The following is a 17,347-nucleotide window of genomic DNA, read 5'->3' on the forward strand; positions in this document are numbered from 1 at the left end:
TCCTACGAACGTTTGAACATACTTTGAACGTTCTTAGATTGTCTCTGGAACTTTTGTGTTATCTGGGATGTAATGTTCACTCCATTATATGAATAAATAAATTACGAAATGTAAGTTTAAAGTTTCTTTATTTAACAATAGTATGCATGGACATAGTTTTACTAATAAAAACAGATTTATTTGATCGTACTAATTGACATTTGCGCAACTTAAATTTAATAAAACGCAGTTTGATTTTCGTGGATAAGTTGTGACAATTTGTTAAAGTCTCACATTCAATATCTTCCATTTTGTTATTATATTATATTATATATTATATAATTATTATATTCGCAGTTTTGAATTTTTTTTGATCCCGTAGATAATATGCAGTTATCACAGCAAGTCATGAAAAAATTAACAATATCACAACTTACGTGTTTAACATAAGGCAAATATTTTTTAAAAAGAATATTCATTTTAATAAAAAAATGGAAGGTACTTTTGTTTACAAAAAATAAAGTATTTTTGCGATAACTGACAGTAGCGAGTAGCTATATATAATACCATTTTCTATCCAACTAGAACCTTGGCCAGTCTCTTACTTCTAGGGTCTCTACTGTATGACTGCGGTCAATTAGGACGCGGAGGGAAGAGGACGTAGGCAAGCGGGACGCTCTCGATTTGTATTCATATTGCTAATAACAGAGTGAAGAAAATGAAACTTCTTTATGAGAACCGTTCCCCTGGTATTTATATTTATCAGATTATATACATAAATAAAATAATAAAATTAGTATAATAAATAAATGCAGAAACCGCTGTGAACGAAGCTGGATGTACGTGCTTATAACTTGTTTTATTCAGTAAATCATTGATATAAACGTTTCAGTCCACTCATTGGACCATCTTCAGTATACTACAACATTAAATAACAATATAAATTACGTCTCATGTTATAAATCATTAACACAGTTCTTTTTAATATGTACTAAATCCAACACATCTAACTCATAAGGTTCTATTCATATCTCATTCGTTAAACAGTAATCCTATCAATGTTAATGATTTATAACATGAGACGTAATTTATATTGTTATTTAATATTGTAGTATACTGAAGAGTCTAATGAGTGAACTGAAACGTTTATATCAATAATTTTTACTGAATAAAACAAGTTATAAGCACGTACATCCAGCTTCGCTCATGGCGGTTTCTGCATTTATTATTATATTTTTTGAGCTGTTCTTGCCTTTGTTAAAATTAGTATAATTATGTCTCATATCAGAGTTAACACAATAGCGTGCATGGTAAAAACATTAACATGGTAAAAGGATTGACTAGAAAGTTCATGCCAATCTCTTTTTAGCATTCAAACACAAAACGTGACTGCATTAAGAATTAATGTTATAAAGGTTTGCGTCAGAAATCTGCTATTGATATTTCATCCACACAGCATTATGTCAGTTTGTGAGGAAATCACATATTAATAATACATTAACAGACACAATATATTAACGAGCTTTCATATATTTTTATCTCATTTTTGTTACACAATTCTGAAAAAATCTTTTTACAAATATATTTTATTATTTCCAGAGAATGTATGTATTTATGTATAATATGTCTTTCATTGTCCTTTCTGTGTGCTTGCCAGTCTTCGTTTATTTCAGCCAGTCACCTTAATCTGCATGATACGATAATTAATTTAATGTAATTTGTGTAGTATCAAAATCACTTTTCTATTTAAGTTCTATTTGCATACTCACCACCTTTTAGGACCTACCCCTCCTAGGAGGTACGTAATAACATACTTTTGTTACCCCCACCTAACAAAAAATAATTAAGTTATATATCTGCATGATACAAGGTAATTTATGTAGTATTATGTAGTATACATGTATGTAGTATTCAAATCAATTTTCTATCTAACATATATATATGTCGAAGTTGTGTGATTAACACTTACTTTGGGCGTTCGAGCTGTCTCACTGACTGCATCTGCCATTGCCATAGCGTCTGCATCAGCACTTGCTTCCGCTTCCACGCTAGGTGCACTCAGAACTAGCATCATAAAAATCGTTACAAGAGCCATCGACAGAAATAATACTTTCATTTTGCAACAATTAATAATGACGTCCAACTTGCTTATTGGATTTTGATTTGATATTGACTCGTACCGCCTATGTATACACCATAAAGACGATAAATAAGTTATAGTTTTCGTGACTGAGTGGCACTTTTATTTTTTCTTTATTATTCTTTTATTATTTCTTATATGTGTTACGTTTGCATAGATATTTCTTATTATTAATGGTTTATGTATTGCTGCGAGTTTTTTATTAGTATATTTTATCTTGGATATTCTCTTATCTTAGCAAAATTTATACAAATGTTAAAATACTTGTCTTGACTAAACAATAATAAAATGACATGTATCATTTTAAAACATGATACATATTTATGTACAATTTGGATGGGAAAAAAATTTCGTGACGATTTCATAATAATGTGCAGCAGTAATAAAGAGAATAAAAACTGATAGTATTAAAATGCTTCTCGGTCATAAAGATTGTATTTATTGATATATTGGATTGATCGAACAGTCCATGTCGATTCCCTTAACAAAATTCAAATGCGAAATTATACAGTAACAATTGTTACTGTAAAACTTTGCAAAACTTTGTAATATTATTATTATATAATTATTATATTATTATTATATAATAATAATATTACAAAGGTTTGCGTCTGAATTCTACCAAAAATATCCACACGGACTTTCTGGTCAACGAAAACGCAACGTTTTATATTAAATATTAATACAAAGTTCTGCGAATAAATTTTGCGTATATTTTTATTTATTATTTATTAGTTTTTGCTACACAGTTCTGAAAAAACTTGTATTATTTCCCGGAAAATGCATGTATGTTTAGTCATGTCTTTCACTGTCCTTCCTGTTGTGCTTGCCAATCTTCTTTTATCCTCAATCCATTGGGTTCATTATATCATCTGCATCAGCTGCATGATACGAGGTAATTTATGTAATTTATGTAGTATAAAAATCAATTTTCTCTATTTATATACTCACCGCCGTGACTCTTTCCTAACGAAAAAAGAATTAAGTTAAAATAAACAAAATATATTGTATGTATTGGAGTTGTGCGTAGTTAATACGTACTTTCATCCTTGCTCGAGCTGCCTCATCACTGACTGGATCTGTCAGAGCGTCAGTGCTGTTTGCATCAGCATTAGATGTAGCAATTGCTTTCGCTTCCACGTTAGATGCACTCAAAATTAGCATCATAAAGACCGTGGCAAGAGCCACTGATAAAAATATTACTTTCATCTTTTGACAATTAAAAATGACATTCAGTTTGCTTACTGGATTTTGATTTGGTATTTGACTAGCAGCGCCTATATATATATATATATGTTAGATAAACTACGATAAAGTTATATAGTTTTCGTGACTAAGAGAGCGGCACTTTTATCTTTTTATTATTTCTTATGTAGACTTGCATAAATATTTTTTATTATTATCAATGTTATATTGCTGTGTTTTATATTATTATAATTATATTTTATTAGAAATCCTTTTATCTTAACAAAGCTTATACAAATGCTAAAATAATTGAGTATATACTACGTTGTAATATACTTTTGTAAAGGGGATAATTTATTTCTCGAAAATCAATATTAATTAATAACAAATTTATAATAAACAGATGGCTACATATGCGTGCTTCGAGCGAAACGAGCCAGCATACGAGAATCGTCGTATGCGACTTCTACCGGGTGGCCGTGGCGTATCGCTTGACAATCACAGCGACGTCGTTAGTCATTGGCGGCCGTGGACACGGTCGCCCAGCAACTGGCATCAATTCCGTAAACACGACTACGCACCGTCGTGTCAAGGGCCGCCTGCACGAGGAGAAGCTACTCGGACGGCGGCCGCCTGCCCGTTCTGCGAAGATGTGAATGTGCCGCGACGGTTCGCACTTCCTTCCGCCAGAAAGAATTTCCCTCGCGTGAAAGACTCTCGTCCTCGGTGAACTTCAAGTTCGTCCACCCTTGCCGCCACCGCCGCCGCCACCGCCGCTGCCGTTGCTGCGACGATGTCGGAGAAAAAGACCGCCGAGAGGGTCTCCGAGATTGACGCGCACATCAGCAAGCAGTATGACATCGTACGACGCCTCGGCAAAGGGGTAACCTTCTGCTTTCTTCCTTTTTTCCAAGGGGTATCTCAACGGGTGCGCACACCCTCCGGGAAAATTCGTGGATATGCGTACTTGGTCGGCGAAATAAAAGCTCTTATTTCGTTGACGTGAAATACACTCGCGTAAATTGCAGCTTACCGCGCACCGCGTAGAAAATTGCGTTGCGCTTTATTTAAATGACGCGGCGCGTTGCTGGGTTTTTGCTGGGTAAATGTAAAACGCAAACTGGGGAGCGCGTGCTCGTCAGATGCAGGAATATTTCGCGTATAGATGTCGATGTTTTAATTAAATGCGGGCGATGCTTGATTATTCGGGCTACGTTTTACGTAGGTACTTCTCCCCGATTTCATCAACTGATTTCTTAACTATTTCACATTGCCCGTTTTATTAATTTATTCGGTCAATATCGTTATTAAAAAGCCTCGTTGGAATATATATTTTCACCTCGCTATTCTGAAAAAGGAACATTAATAAATGTGTGCATATATGGCGAGCTTCCGTTGCATTAAAGTTTTTAAAGCAGTGGGGGATATCAATAATCGTCACTGCTATCCACCCTGACGGGAAAAGTAAAGTTGGAGACAATCAATAGCCGCGCGGTTAAAGCCGGCGACGGTCGCCGTCGCAACGACGACGGACGGACGGTACGTGGTACCACAGCTCGATTTTTATTAGGCGTATCCATTTACGTATCGCGTATCATTTATTCATCGCGTGATTTAAACCTAATGGTTCCGCGAGGCAGCGTGTGTCATTCGCATCGTAATAATGCAAATTAGAACAATGCGATATTCATGCACGTCGCGCTTGTGCTCGTAATGCACAGCGTACTCGTACTGTCGGAGATAATTCCGGTCCCGAAAGTAAAATGCAAAATGCATGAGGGAAGTACGACGGGGATGAAGTATGACGGCGCGAAATTGTTACGCGCGTGATTTGATTTGAACGCGCTAACGAGCACGCTCAGCCCGCGACAGCCCGCGCCAGAATCGCGCTTTATCTTATTTTATCTCTTTATTTTATTTATTATAATAATTAACTTTATTATTTTACGGGTAAAATATATTAGGGGTGTGATTTAGTTTTGAGGGTTTTTTTTGCTCAAAAACGCATGTATTTAAATATGATAATGAATAAATACCTTAATCAAAATATTTTCCTTCGTTTTCTATAACTTTTTCCCATCTTTCTGGCAAGAGATGGATTCCACCACGATAAAATCACTCTTCTTTTCAGTTGATCCATTCGTCGACGAATTTTCGCACTTCTTCCAAATTATGAAAGTGTGTATCCTCTAAAGCGTGTTGCATCGACCAGAACAAATAATAATCGCATGGAGCAATGTCCGGAGAATACGCGGGGTGCGGTAAGACTTCCCATTCAAGCTCTAATAGTGTTTCTTTCACTGATAACGCAACGTGAGGTTGAGCGTTATCACGAAGAAGAATCACTTTCCGTCGTTTACTCGCAATTGGTGGTCGTTTTTGGTCCAATGCTTGCTTCAACTTGTACAATTGGCGTCGATAACGATCAGCCGTGACAGTCTCATGCGGATTTAACAGCTCATAGTACACTATCCCACCAAATACAGAGCATTACTTTTCAACCGTGAATATTGCGTCTCGGAGTGGATGTTGATGGTTCGCTTGGATCCACCCATGATTTTCTGCGTTTCAGATTATCAAAATAGATCCACTTTTCATCCCCAGTAACAATCCGAGACAAAAGACTCTTCTTTTTTTGCCTGGCGATCAACGAAATGCAAATGTTCAACTGGTTCGCAATGGCACTTTCCGATAATTCATGTCGAACCCATTTCCCTTCTTTCTGAATTTTTCCCATTTCATGTAAATGTTTGGTAACTGTTGTACGATCAACATTTAATGCTCTGGCAAGTTCTGAAGTGGATTGTGTTGGATTTTCGTCCAATAATGCTTGCAAATCTGCATTTTCAAGCTTTCTTGGTTGTCCCGAGCGTTCTTTGTCCTTCGCATCAGTATGACCACTTTTAAAGCGTCTAAACCAGTATTCACACGTCTTAATTGATGGGGCAGAATCACCATAAGTTTCCACAATAATTCTATAACCCTCTGCCGCAGTTTTCTTTTGATTAAAAAACAAAAGCAACGCATGTCGAAAATGCTAAAGAGCTTTCGGAAGTTGCATTTTTACGATGATATAAACACGACTGTTATTGCATCTATTGCTATAATGCTACTAAATGTCATGAATAATGTCAACACTGTAAGAAACAACAGTTATCGGAAACAGCTATGGGAACAAACTGACACTACAGCCATCTGTTGCAAAACCCTCAAAACTAAATCACACTCCTAATATTAGACGAACACACAGCTCGAAAATTATTCTGACTTTACAGATTCTGATAATGATAAAAATAGTTCCTTTTTTTTATTTTTATTGTAGGCTTACGGTATCGTGTGGAAGGCGATAGACAAGAAGAGGAAGGACACCGTCGCGGTGAAGAAGATCTTCGACGCCTTTCGGAATCAGACGGACGCGCAGCGCACGTTCCGCGAGATTATGTTCCTGCTGTCGTTCGCCAATCACGAGAACATCATAAAGCTGATTGGGCTGCACAAGGCGGACAACGACCGGGATATTTACCTCGTTTTCGAGTACATGGGTGAGTCTTATCCTGCCTTAGTTTGCAGAAGAACATACATACGCGCGCGCGAAGGTGTTCACGCCACGTGCGCCGATTCTCAGACGTTCACGGCCCGTTGAAACACACGTTTCGGCCCGTTTCCCCAGAAACCGACCTGCACAACGTCATAAAGCGGGGCAACATCCTCAAGGACATCCACAAGGTCTTCATCATGTACCAACTTTTTAAGGCGATCAAGTACATACACTCGGGCAACGTTATCCATCGAGACCTGAAGGTGATGCCGCGATACTACGATCCAACCGCGTAAAAAAGAGAGCCCTTTCTTTCTCGCGAGTTTCTTGAATATTCCGTTTGAGAGAAAAATATTTCTGTCGAAAGTTTCACGCCGTACGTCCTCGGTTCACCAGCACTCTCATCCTCTCCGTATCCTCTCGCGTGTCTGTCTGTCAAGTAAAGAAACCCGTCGGGAAAGCAGCTCGAGACTGTTCCCTTTTGCTCGTTGAGAGTGCATGTCTCTCCTTGAAATCCACCGTGTCCCATTGTGTCGCGATCGCACTGTCCTCTTATTGCAGCCGTCCAACGTGCTCCTGAACGCGCAGTGTCACTGCAAGATCGCGGACTTCGGTCTGGCACGCTCGGTCACGCAGATCGGCGAGGGCGACGGCGAATCCGGCAGCGATCCAACTCTCACGGACTACGTCGCCACTCGGTGGTACCGCGCGCCGGAGATCCTCGTGGCTTCAAAGAGGTACGTATTTATTTGATCTATACGCATTTCTGCGTCGCCTTCTCACCGTCGAGAGACGCGTTTATTTTTCGTCGACGCCTTCATGATCTCTCCCGCGTTCAAACGCCAGTGAAATTTCCGATGAAACCCCCTACGATTATTCGAGAACTACAAACGCCATTTTCGGCTCCGGATACTCTTGTTTGCGGCCAGTTCGTTCCCGGTGCGTTTTCCTGAAATCCTGAAATTTTCAGAAAGTTTATTCTGCGATAAAAAGTCTCGTTACGCGAGAATTGCGCGCGTTTCTATAGTTTCCAGTCGCGACTTGGGCGCGCTGTGATTCCGACCCTTGCCGAGGGGGTTAATACAAATTGGAAAATTCTAAGTTTAATGAAATGGGGACGCGCATACTCAGAGCTCTCGGTAGACCGCATCGAGGACCGCACCATGTGCGGTAGATTGGCTCGCGGTGCCTTCAATCTGCTCGCAGTCTTAACATTGTGTACAGTTTAAGCCAAGTACAGTTTAAGTCGCGGGTTACCCCGATAAGCCCACCGGAGTTACCAAGTTTTTCAACTAAGAAGCTAATCTTGGTACAATTTACAAGGCTGTGCGGGGAATAATAAGACGGTGTATAATTGAGTTCAGTCGAGGGGCGTTTTCAAGAAAAAGAAAGAGAGAGAGAGAGAGAAAGGGGAACCACTCGCGCCATTAATAACCGATTACTGGGATAAATATGGTTCCACTTAAGCTTTCTGTTGTGGAAGAAGCACTATGACTACCTTTAGTGCTGCAGAATAATTTATCAGAGCGACAAATATTGGATGAAGTTCAACCCTCGACTTGCTTTCAACTAGTCGACCACAGTCGTTATCTGTGAAATGGCTTGTAAATATAAAATTAAATAAATTGTAGTTTTCCATTTTCGTGCTAGGGAAGCTGTATTTTTAATATAACGAACTAAAACAGTGTAGCAAAAAAAAAGAATATAATTTTATCAGATGTGCTTCGCTATTCGATCGACGCGGAAGGGTTGATATCGGACACTCGCACTCTTGTTGAAGATACATATTGACTACTCGCAGTTTCGCGCCCTGAATACCCGCCTTTAATGTCGTCCCTCGAATTGAGTCCCCTTTTATCCGCGCCAAGTTTCGGTCATTGCGGGGATCGGATTCTATCCGCGACAATACGAATGTCCTCAGGTACACAAAGGGGATAGATATGTGGTCCTTAGGCTGTATCCTCGGCGAGATGCTGCTCGGCAAGCCGCTCTTCCCCGGCTCGTCGACGATAAACCAAGTCGAGAGAATAATGGCGACCCTGCCCCCGCCGACGGACGAAGGTAATCTCTCTCGGAGCTGTTTTGGTAGCAAAGAGAGAGAGAGAGAGAGAGAGGTGAAGAGAGACAAGGAATAAGGGACGACCAGGTTCCTACCGACTATTTTTTCAGATCTAATATCGGTCAGCGCCGGTTACGGAACCAATTTGTTGGAGAAGACACCCAGCGGACCTAGACGAGCTCTCACGGATCTGCTGCCGGAGGTGTCGGAGAAGGCCCTGGACCTCATCAGCAATTTGATAGTCTTCAACCCCACGCAACGGCTCACCGCCGTCGAGTCGCTCGGGCATCCTTACGTCGCCGAGTAAGCTTACTCGTCAAACGTCAGATAAAATGTAATGTCCGTGAATAAACTTACGGCCGTCCGTTCCGCTAAAATTGTACCGACGATGACGTGGGCGCGTTTCCTTTAATCCGACCACTCCTTACTCCGCTCGCGGAAAATCATGTTACACGCGTGAATGATCGTGTCATGTTCCCCGTCGCGAGGAAAATATCAAAGCGAGTGCTCGTCTGCCTGCAAAGGCACACGTCATTATCCTGTGTGTTTCACAGCCCACTCGGCTCACGCGCTGGCAAAAGTTTCCGCACCGTCCTCATTATCTATCTTTTATTAGAGAATTATCTGCATGCAGTAACTACTGATTGAGCGCATCGGTTTTCAATAAGGGCAAGCTTTAAGTAGTCGCCGTCGAGTCGGAAACGCAATTTTCGCGACGCTCGCGAGGGGGGAATCCTCGTCGGAGCTTCCGAGCTGGCGCTTATTTCGTGAAAATTGCGCTCGTGTCGCCACGTGGTCGTCGTCGCGTAGCTTTTATCCGAGAGAAAAGTTTGCGGCACACGAGGCACAGTGCGTGCGGAAGGGAATCCTTTGAAATCGGAATGCAGCCACCGCATGAGCGTGATATCGTTAGATGGAGAATTTAATTAGAGAACTCCTTTTTTCGGTAGCTTCCACAGACGGGGAAACGAGCCGGAGAGGGGCTCGAGCGTTGTGCCGTTGCTGAGCGATGACGTGCAGCTCACCGTCGACGAGTACAGAAACAAGCTGTACGCGATGATGGACGACAAGCATCGCAAGCACAAAAACATGTGAGCACGTTTGTAATCCGCGTTGCGGCAGTAATCGATTATCGCCGCGGCTTTCATCCGGATTGCATCGCGTTGTTAAAAGAAAGCGGCATGCGTCGCCGGCCGGCACGCGTGGTGGCAGTTTCAACGGGAAATTCAGGGAACTCATTAAAAAATTTAATTTCATCCACCATATGTGCATTAAAAACCTCTTTGTCCCCCCGTTGTAATTAACTCGGGAGGCTGCCACTCGCGCCGGCGAACTTGGTCTCGAGATACGCGCTGAATATTCAGAACACGGTCGCCTGCGATGTAACTATTATACATACATACCTCGCATGAATTAATTATCCGCCTCGGAAACTTTTGTCCTTTGAATCGTTTGCCAATGAAGTTGTCAACAGCTTCGTGCTGGTCCCGGCAACGTGAGAATCATCGAAACGTGCTTTGCTTTCGTTTCCGCAGGTCCAAGTCCAGACTGCGCCGTTTGTCCGAGCACATCAGGAAGGAGGTCAGCGGCAGCAAGAGTAATCCGGTGATCGGTCAGGGCGACGCGACTGCCGGTAAGGGATACATTTGAAGGAGATCTCACTTGCCGTAATCTCCCGATTAGTTTTCCTGGATTTAGGTGCCTCACTCGAATCTCTTATTTTCCAGCGTCGTTGCAAAACAGAAGGACAATCAGGCCGCCTCCTCAGGGCGACAAGGCGCGCACGATGAGCACCGTGGAGACGCCGGGGGCGCAGGAGAACCCCTTAGTGAAATCCCGGCTGAATGGTAAGGATCTGACTAGAACGACGATGACGATGTTTAGCTCCGGAGCGCTCAAAATAACCGTTTACCTCCGGACTATCGCACCTAATCCAACTTTGAACGAGTTCGCTCGCGACAGTAATGCGCTTTCTTATCCTAAACGCCCGCGCGCGAACGCGAAACTTTCAATTAAAACAAATAGCATTTTCCCGAGCGAAGCCCGCGGAGGAAAACAGATTGCCCTATTCAGCGTCGCGCGGATCACGTCCGCCCACGTAATTTTACCGGAGCGGACGTTCATCCCACGTACGCGAGCGCGCATTATTGTCCCTGTAAATTCCTATGGAGTTTGTATACAGATATGCGCAAGGCACGCGGCCATATATAACTTCCGCACCCCCCCCCCCCCCCGATACGCGCGGGTGACAAAGGCATCACTCGGATTCCTCGACCTTCGGATTGGCCGCCGCGCTTCCGATCGAACTTGACTCGTGCCTGGCCAAGTTAACGAGGCGTTGAATCGCGAGCGATCGAATGAGAAAAGAAATAAAAGGGAAAAGAAAATCTCGCCACGGACACGGCAAGAATCCATCGCACACCATTACCCCATTGCCGTCCACCCCCGTTTTCATCGTTAGTGTTCGATTGTCGCGGACAAATTTTGGGGATTGTAATTGGCGCGTCCTCTCCCTCGGGAGCTGGTCGGTCGATATTGTCATCGGTCTTACGCGAGTCTCAATCCCTTGCGTTTGCGATCGATCGGCAGTCAGGAACGCGGCGACGCAGTACGCCTGCAATGTGACGAACGGCAGCCTGGCGGCAAACTTACCTCCGGCAACGGCAAAAAGTTGCTTCTACCTTAATCAGCAGCAACATCAGCATCAACAGCAACAGCAGCAGCAGCAGCAGTCGCAGTCGCTGTTATCGAAATCCCAGCGCTCCATACAATCGGATCAGATGGCAATGGTGAGTGTTAATACTATTTCCCTCGTTCGTATATCTTGCTTTCCGTCCCGTTTTCCCCCCGTTGCTGCCGCGAGCTACGCGCTTTCGTCCCTTCGCGCGCCGCTGCCTCTTCGCGGTTCATATTATGCAGCACGAGGTAAAAGGACGATTCTGTTATTGCAGGCGGCGCGTCGCGTGGGATTTGCGCTTAGGTACTGTAACTCGTTCATCCGTGCACGATGTAACAAGTTGCACGTGTCCCCTCAATATGCGCACGTCGCGTTGCATCGTGTATCGTTCACGCTTCGGCACCCACTTAGACGAGCAAATTTTCGCTCATTATTCCCGCGGTAGTGACGCGATAATGACTCACGTAATTTGCATAATCTGGATATAACGAGAGAGGAATATAAATGGATTAATAAGTAAGGAGAAATAATTCAAGGACTGTGACAATTTAATTCCGACTTATTAATAATAACTTTTTAATAATAAGCGATTTATTAATATTATAATGTTATAATTAAAAAAACTTTCTTATTATATCATAATATTATAATAAGAAACTCTTATTACAATATTATAATAAGAAACTTTCTTATAATATAATAAGAAAACGAACATTTAAAAATTGAGGAATAAGAAGCTAAGTTTGATTCACGAGCTTAACACGTCAGATCACTCTCCTTCGTCGAGAATTCTCGAGGAAAAATGCCGGAATCATTTCGATAGAGCGTCATTACTGCGGGGGCTTAACGCGATGCCACCCTGACGTTCCGTTATGCATGTTAAAAAGAAGACAGCAATGCAGTTTATCATACTTATCCCGGCGTCGAGCAAAACTGACTATACGCAGACACGTATCTGTCTGACGTCGGCATTCAGCCCGCGCGGTATAAAAATTTATGATCGCATTACTCGCAAAGTGAAAGAGTAATCGCACCTGACGCGCTTGCGACTGACAGATACGTAGTTTTCGCGGGGCTTCCAGCCGGCATCATTTTTCTGGTTACTCTTACGTGTCCAATCTATGTGGAAAAATGTATCTCATGGCACCACGTTCACGCGTTTCTCTACATAACCGAGAGTCTATCTCACCGTAGAGACTTTCATCGTAGATTTATTTGCTGTTTGTATTATATCCATGACAGAGCACGCGCGTACAGTATCTGCCTGTAAAACTGCGTCTGTGTGCTCTTGCGTCCGGAGGCATCGCGGCGATTTTGCTTGCACCATGAGTTTCCGGATGGCAGGCAATCCAAATAGCGTGAGACACTCGCGACATTGGATTGTCCACCGATGCTGAAAATAGCGCGCCGCTGTCCGGAAATCTTCTTATGTTGTCACCTGCTGATGCTGGTCCGCTTCTCCGCACCCTTGTCACTGACAAATCGCTCGCTAATTGCTACAACACATCAAGGCACCTCGCGATTGGCGCAGCGCGCGTACGAAACAACGCGTGCTGCGTCGAAAGCCGGGCGTCTGCCTGGTGTTTGTCCGCTCTGAAATGCTCTAATTTCAGCACACCACCGGAGGCAGATCGAACCAATTAGCGGCACCAGTGGCACCACGCGCCAAGCTACGGAGGGTCTGCAGACAGCCGCAGGTCCTCGCGCAGGCACCGAAACCATTCGCTCTGGCGTCTGCTAATTGTCGCGGTGATGATCAGCGACCTAGAACAATCCCGACGAAGCCGACCGTCGTCAGGGTCACCGGCAGTCCGGGGGGAATCATTAAGCAGGCACTGATGCCCAGCAACGTCACGAAACACTTCGTCAGGAGCACGGGGAGCAGTGGTGGCGGTGGCGGTCACCTCAGCAGTCCGGAATCGCCGTATTTCAGTCAGCAACAAGCCATCCGCAACTACCTGAACCAGACGATGCCGCAGCGGCACTCGCGGCCGCGCGAAGGTGCGATGTCCTGTCAGGACAGTAGAGGCAGCCACTTCATCGAGCGGACGACCTCGTGCAACGTTGGGGTGGCGAACAATCGCACGAGGAGCGCGACGCGCGGCTCTCAAGCGACACGCGGCCTGGACATCGCGCGGAGGAGGTCGTCGGCGACGGCAACAACGACGGGGATGACGACGTGCGACAAGTCGCGGTTCCTCAGCAGCCACAGTCAGAACCACGGCGTGATTGCCGCGTCCGTTTACAGGGAACTCTGTAACGGGACTATCGGCTAGTGAGCGCGTGCGGCGGGCGGGCTTCGTGGACGATGTAGAAGGGCGACTTTTAGGGGGATGTAGACGACCGACCGACGGTGCCTCTCTAGGAGGAGGAGGAGGATTTTGTAGGAACGCGCGCGAGGAAGTCTTCTTCGTTTTTTTGCAAGGATCCTTGCGCGAATGATGAATACCGCGATTGAGGCAAAGGCTTCGCTGGACTTTACGCGCAACGTGTTTGCCATTGGATCCCGCGGATAAATCCGCGCTTTCGCGCTCTTTCAACCTCTGCTTTGAAGTCGGAGGTGCAAACGCGCGTTGCGCCCCCGGGAAATTTTTCCGCCGAGTGTTTGCTTCCTGTTATTTTTCTGAATCAATCGAAACACAGGATGCAACTGGTTTCGAGGAAAGTTTCTTGGTTAATATTCTTTTATATCAAAATTATTGATTATCGCGCGGTAAGAAACAAGCGGTCGTCTCGTGAAGTTCCTCGAAAGTTCGTTCGTTCGGCGTCGCGCAAGAAGTAGGCCGCCCTGGTGCGCACGGCGCAATGTTCCTAAATAAATAAGCAAATTTTGCACGAGGTAGATGCATAATTAACGCTAGCATGGCGCACTCGAAACTTCGTGTTCCCACGGGGGATAATCGATGGCGCCAGCCGGCATCGCGCCCATAAGCACCCAAAGTTTGGAAACAGATGCGATCTTCAGGGTCTAATACCGCGACTACCTCAAGCTTTTTACCACGTAAATTATCGGAGGGGCAGGAAGATAAGTGGCGCGAATGCTGCCCCATCTCTAGCTCTTGATAATGAAAACGCGACAATAACGTAGGCGACATCGAGCTCTCTCTCTATTCCCCAACGAAAAAATAGGCGAAAACATCTATTCGGTCGGGCAAACAAGCAAAGGCGGGAACAAAGGGCGCGAGCCGTGGGGATTCGAAGAACGCGGTAGAGAGCTTTAGGGCGTAGGGCGCGCGATACGGGCCGACTCATGTGGGTCTATGCGCGACTCACATTTTTCTACGGTATTTTTATTTGTACGACGCGGATATATGGAATATACTCATCCTCACACATACACACTCACACACATATACAGATAGAGAAAGAGAGGGAGATATGTACGCGCTGTCTACGCTATATATCCGCCTGTACTCTGTATTGTCATCGATTTGTAGCGTAAAAATCCCATTGTATCATTCTTGGGTCGTGGTACTTTTGTGCAACGACGCTCGGCAGCGGACGTTCGGAGTCAGCATGTGTTGTACTACATGTACGTGTTGTGAGAATAAAACTTTAATAAAGAAAAAGAAAGCCCCAGAGTATCCTTCGCCGGATGGAATCACCGAACTGAATCAGCTATTCTCAACAGCGGCACGTTCCTCCTTCCATCACGTGATCGTGATCTCGCGCAATTTTCACGTAAATTTATCAATTAACTGAAAAGTACGAGCAGCGATTATTATCAACGCGTCCAATTTGCGAAATTAACTTTTACAAAATTAAATTATCGCAATGTCATTAATTTGACTAATCGAATTAAAGGGAATCCATGCAATGGACAGTATCTATTTAACTATCGTTTCCACACTTTGACTTTTGAACCAGTTGGAATTTGCGATGATATAAATAATCTCATAATCTTTATATAGAAACAGGAGCCAACAGGCGGAACGATTTCATTTGTTATTTTTATCTAGAATCTGCAACATAGTTACACGGTCCGCAGCGGGACAAACGCAAACGGAATCCCGACGTACGTCTCGATTCAATTCGCCCACACTTCAATTCCGGATTCGATTCATTGTACTCGCACGTTTCACTTGCGCGACCGGAATACGATCTTATGAATATTGCCGTTAATTCCGCGCCCACTTGTCAGACGAATATCGCATGAACCGCGAGAACATTATTAGGGATCGCGGCGATATTGGGGGGTGCGCGTGCCATCAATACTAAGGTACACCCTCCTCAGTTCTCGGCGGCCATCAAACGAATTAGAACCCTTTCCAGAACCTTTTCCCTGGGACGCGGTAATGTGAGCCGCTCCAAGCTTCCCCGATGAGCTGCCAAGGGGTCGAGAGGGGTGCAAGGATGTGAGAGGGAGGGTGAGGACGGAGGAACGCTTGCCTCTTCCTGTGGGAAAAGCGAGTGCATCGCACCTTTTAGTCTCTTTCCTGCTATTCTTTTCCTTTCTTCTTTACTATAAACACGGACGCGCGAGCTGTAGAGCGTGTCACGTGCTGTCCATGCTCTCAAAGCGGCCGCGTGTCATCGTCAACGGTAAAAAGCCGGCGGTCAAAAGCCGTGGACACACGTAATCCTATCAGCGCGCGAGTACTCCGTCCTTCTTCGTTAATTGTCCCGAGAGATCTCCGTTTTCGCGCGACAGCGCGACAGTACCGAGGGCGTGATGAGGAAAGACTATTTCCGCAAAGAGAACGGGCGAGCTGGGGAGGAAATTGAGGGAATCTCCGCGGCCAAGTTATGCATTCGTAATTCTTCGTTTCACTAACGTAAAGTGCTCTTCGTAGCCCGCACGAGGACTCGCCTCTGATAGGATCCTTTGTCTGCCGAGCGGAACCAGGCGTTCCCTCGTGCGGGTGCAAGCGTAGCTCGGAGGGTAAATTTTTATCGTTACGGTCTTGGCATTTCGGGCATTCCTCGATATTCTCGTCACGCGTATTTCTGAGCGACCTTTCCATTTCGCGTTCCGCAATTATACTGGGCGTGGGGGAGGTTTGCCCTAAAAATCTGGGCCGATGTATCACGTGGACATCGCCGGGAATAAACGCGAGAATGTGCACACATGAAAACGGTACTTTGCATAGAAATAGCTCTTGATTGGTACTCTTTGGAGACTCCCAGAAGCGTTTTATGAATCTCTGCGGGCGATTCGTCGGATCGTTTCGACGCTCGGGCTAACAGGTGGAAGTACTCCACTCCCTTGTGTCTCCTCGTTCTCTCTCTCCTTCCCTTTCTTTGTCTCCCTTTCGCGCGCTATGCTCGAGATGAGGGGATCGATTTACGAAGTCGCGACGCAAAGGCGACGCATGTCGTCGAAAAATTCATTCGCTACGGGCTTCATACACATAAAGCGTCTACTTACGGCGAGAGCATCGGATCCTGGCGCTTTACAGACGTGATCCAAACAAGCTGTTGTCTTGCTCGACGAGTTTCTCCAGCTTTGTCCCTCCTAGCGGAATTTCCGTCGCTCGTGTCGTGCTGGCGATACCGTGGATCCACCTTCGACCCGCTCGGGGTCGAAAACACTGAAATGTGAGAGCGAGAGGCACAGGGAGCAAGAGAGAGGGTGCTCTTGCATGCCATCGAGCGAGGCGTGGGCGGAATCCCGGGCTAAATATTCATGTGGCGAAGGCTACGCGTCCCCGTATTTCGCCCCTTTTCCGGGACGGATCACGTCCTGTCGGGTCTTCAAAATATCCTGGACTTACGGCAGCCGCGTGAAAAATCGCGCGATTTCAGTCGCGTTCCCTTCCGCGACGCCGC

General features: G+C 44.9%; 1 protein-coding gene across 3 annotated transcripts; it reads left to right on the forward strand.

Annotated features, from left to right (window-relative positions):
- The first annotated feature begins 3,601 nt into the window (after positions 1–3,601).
- Positions 3,602–15,157, forward strand: LOC105278830 (extracellular signal-regulated kinase 2). 3 transcript variants are annotated; one of them, XM_026974455.1, is made up of 12 exons: positions 3,604–4,187; positions 6,627–6,846; positions 6,975–7,105; positions 7,404–7,579; positions 8,764–8,903; positions 9,012–9,204; positions 9,852–9,992; positions 10,437–10,534; positions 10,629–10,748; positions 11,491–11,690; positions 11,853–11,881; positions 13,192–13,343. In XM_026974455.1, exons 1-12 carry the CDS (start codon positions 4,098–4,100, stop codon positions 13,220–13,222), a joined length of 1,569 nt encoding a protein of 522 aa, XP_026830256.1. In that variant the 5' UTR covers positions 3,604–4,097; the 3' UTR covers positions 13,223–13,343. The 3 variants fall into 3 exon arrangements, with proteins under 3 accessions (XP_026830255.1, XP_026830256.1, XP_011336514.2); XM_026974454.1 differs by lacking the exon at positions 13,192–13,343 and having other exon boundaries at positions 3,602–4,187; positions 11,853–12,069; XM_011338212.3 differs by lacking the exon at positions 11,853–11,881 and having other exon boundaries at positions 13,192–15,157.
- Positions 15,158–17,347: the final 2,190 nt, after the last annotated feature.

The sequence above is a fragment of the Ooceraea biroi genome, chromosome 12 (assembly GCF_003672135.1).
Source record: "Ooceraea biroi isolate clonal line C1 chromosome 12, Obir_v5.4, whole genome shotgun sequence".
In the NCBI taxonomy this organism is placed as follows: domain Eukaryota; kingdom Metazoa; phylum Arthropoda; class Insecta; order Hymenoptera; family Formicidae; genus Ooceraea; species Ooceraea biroi.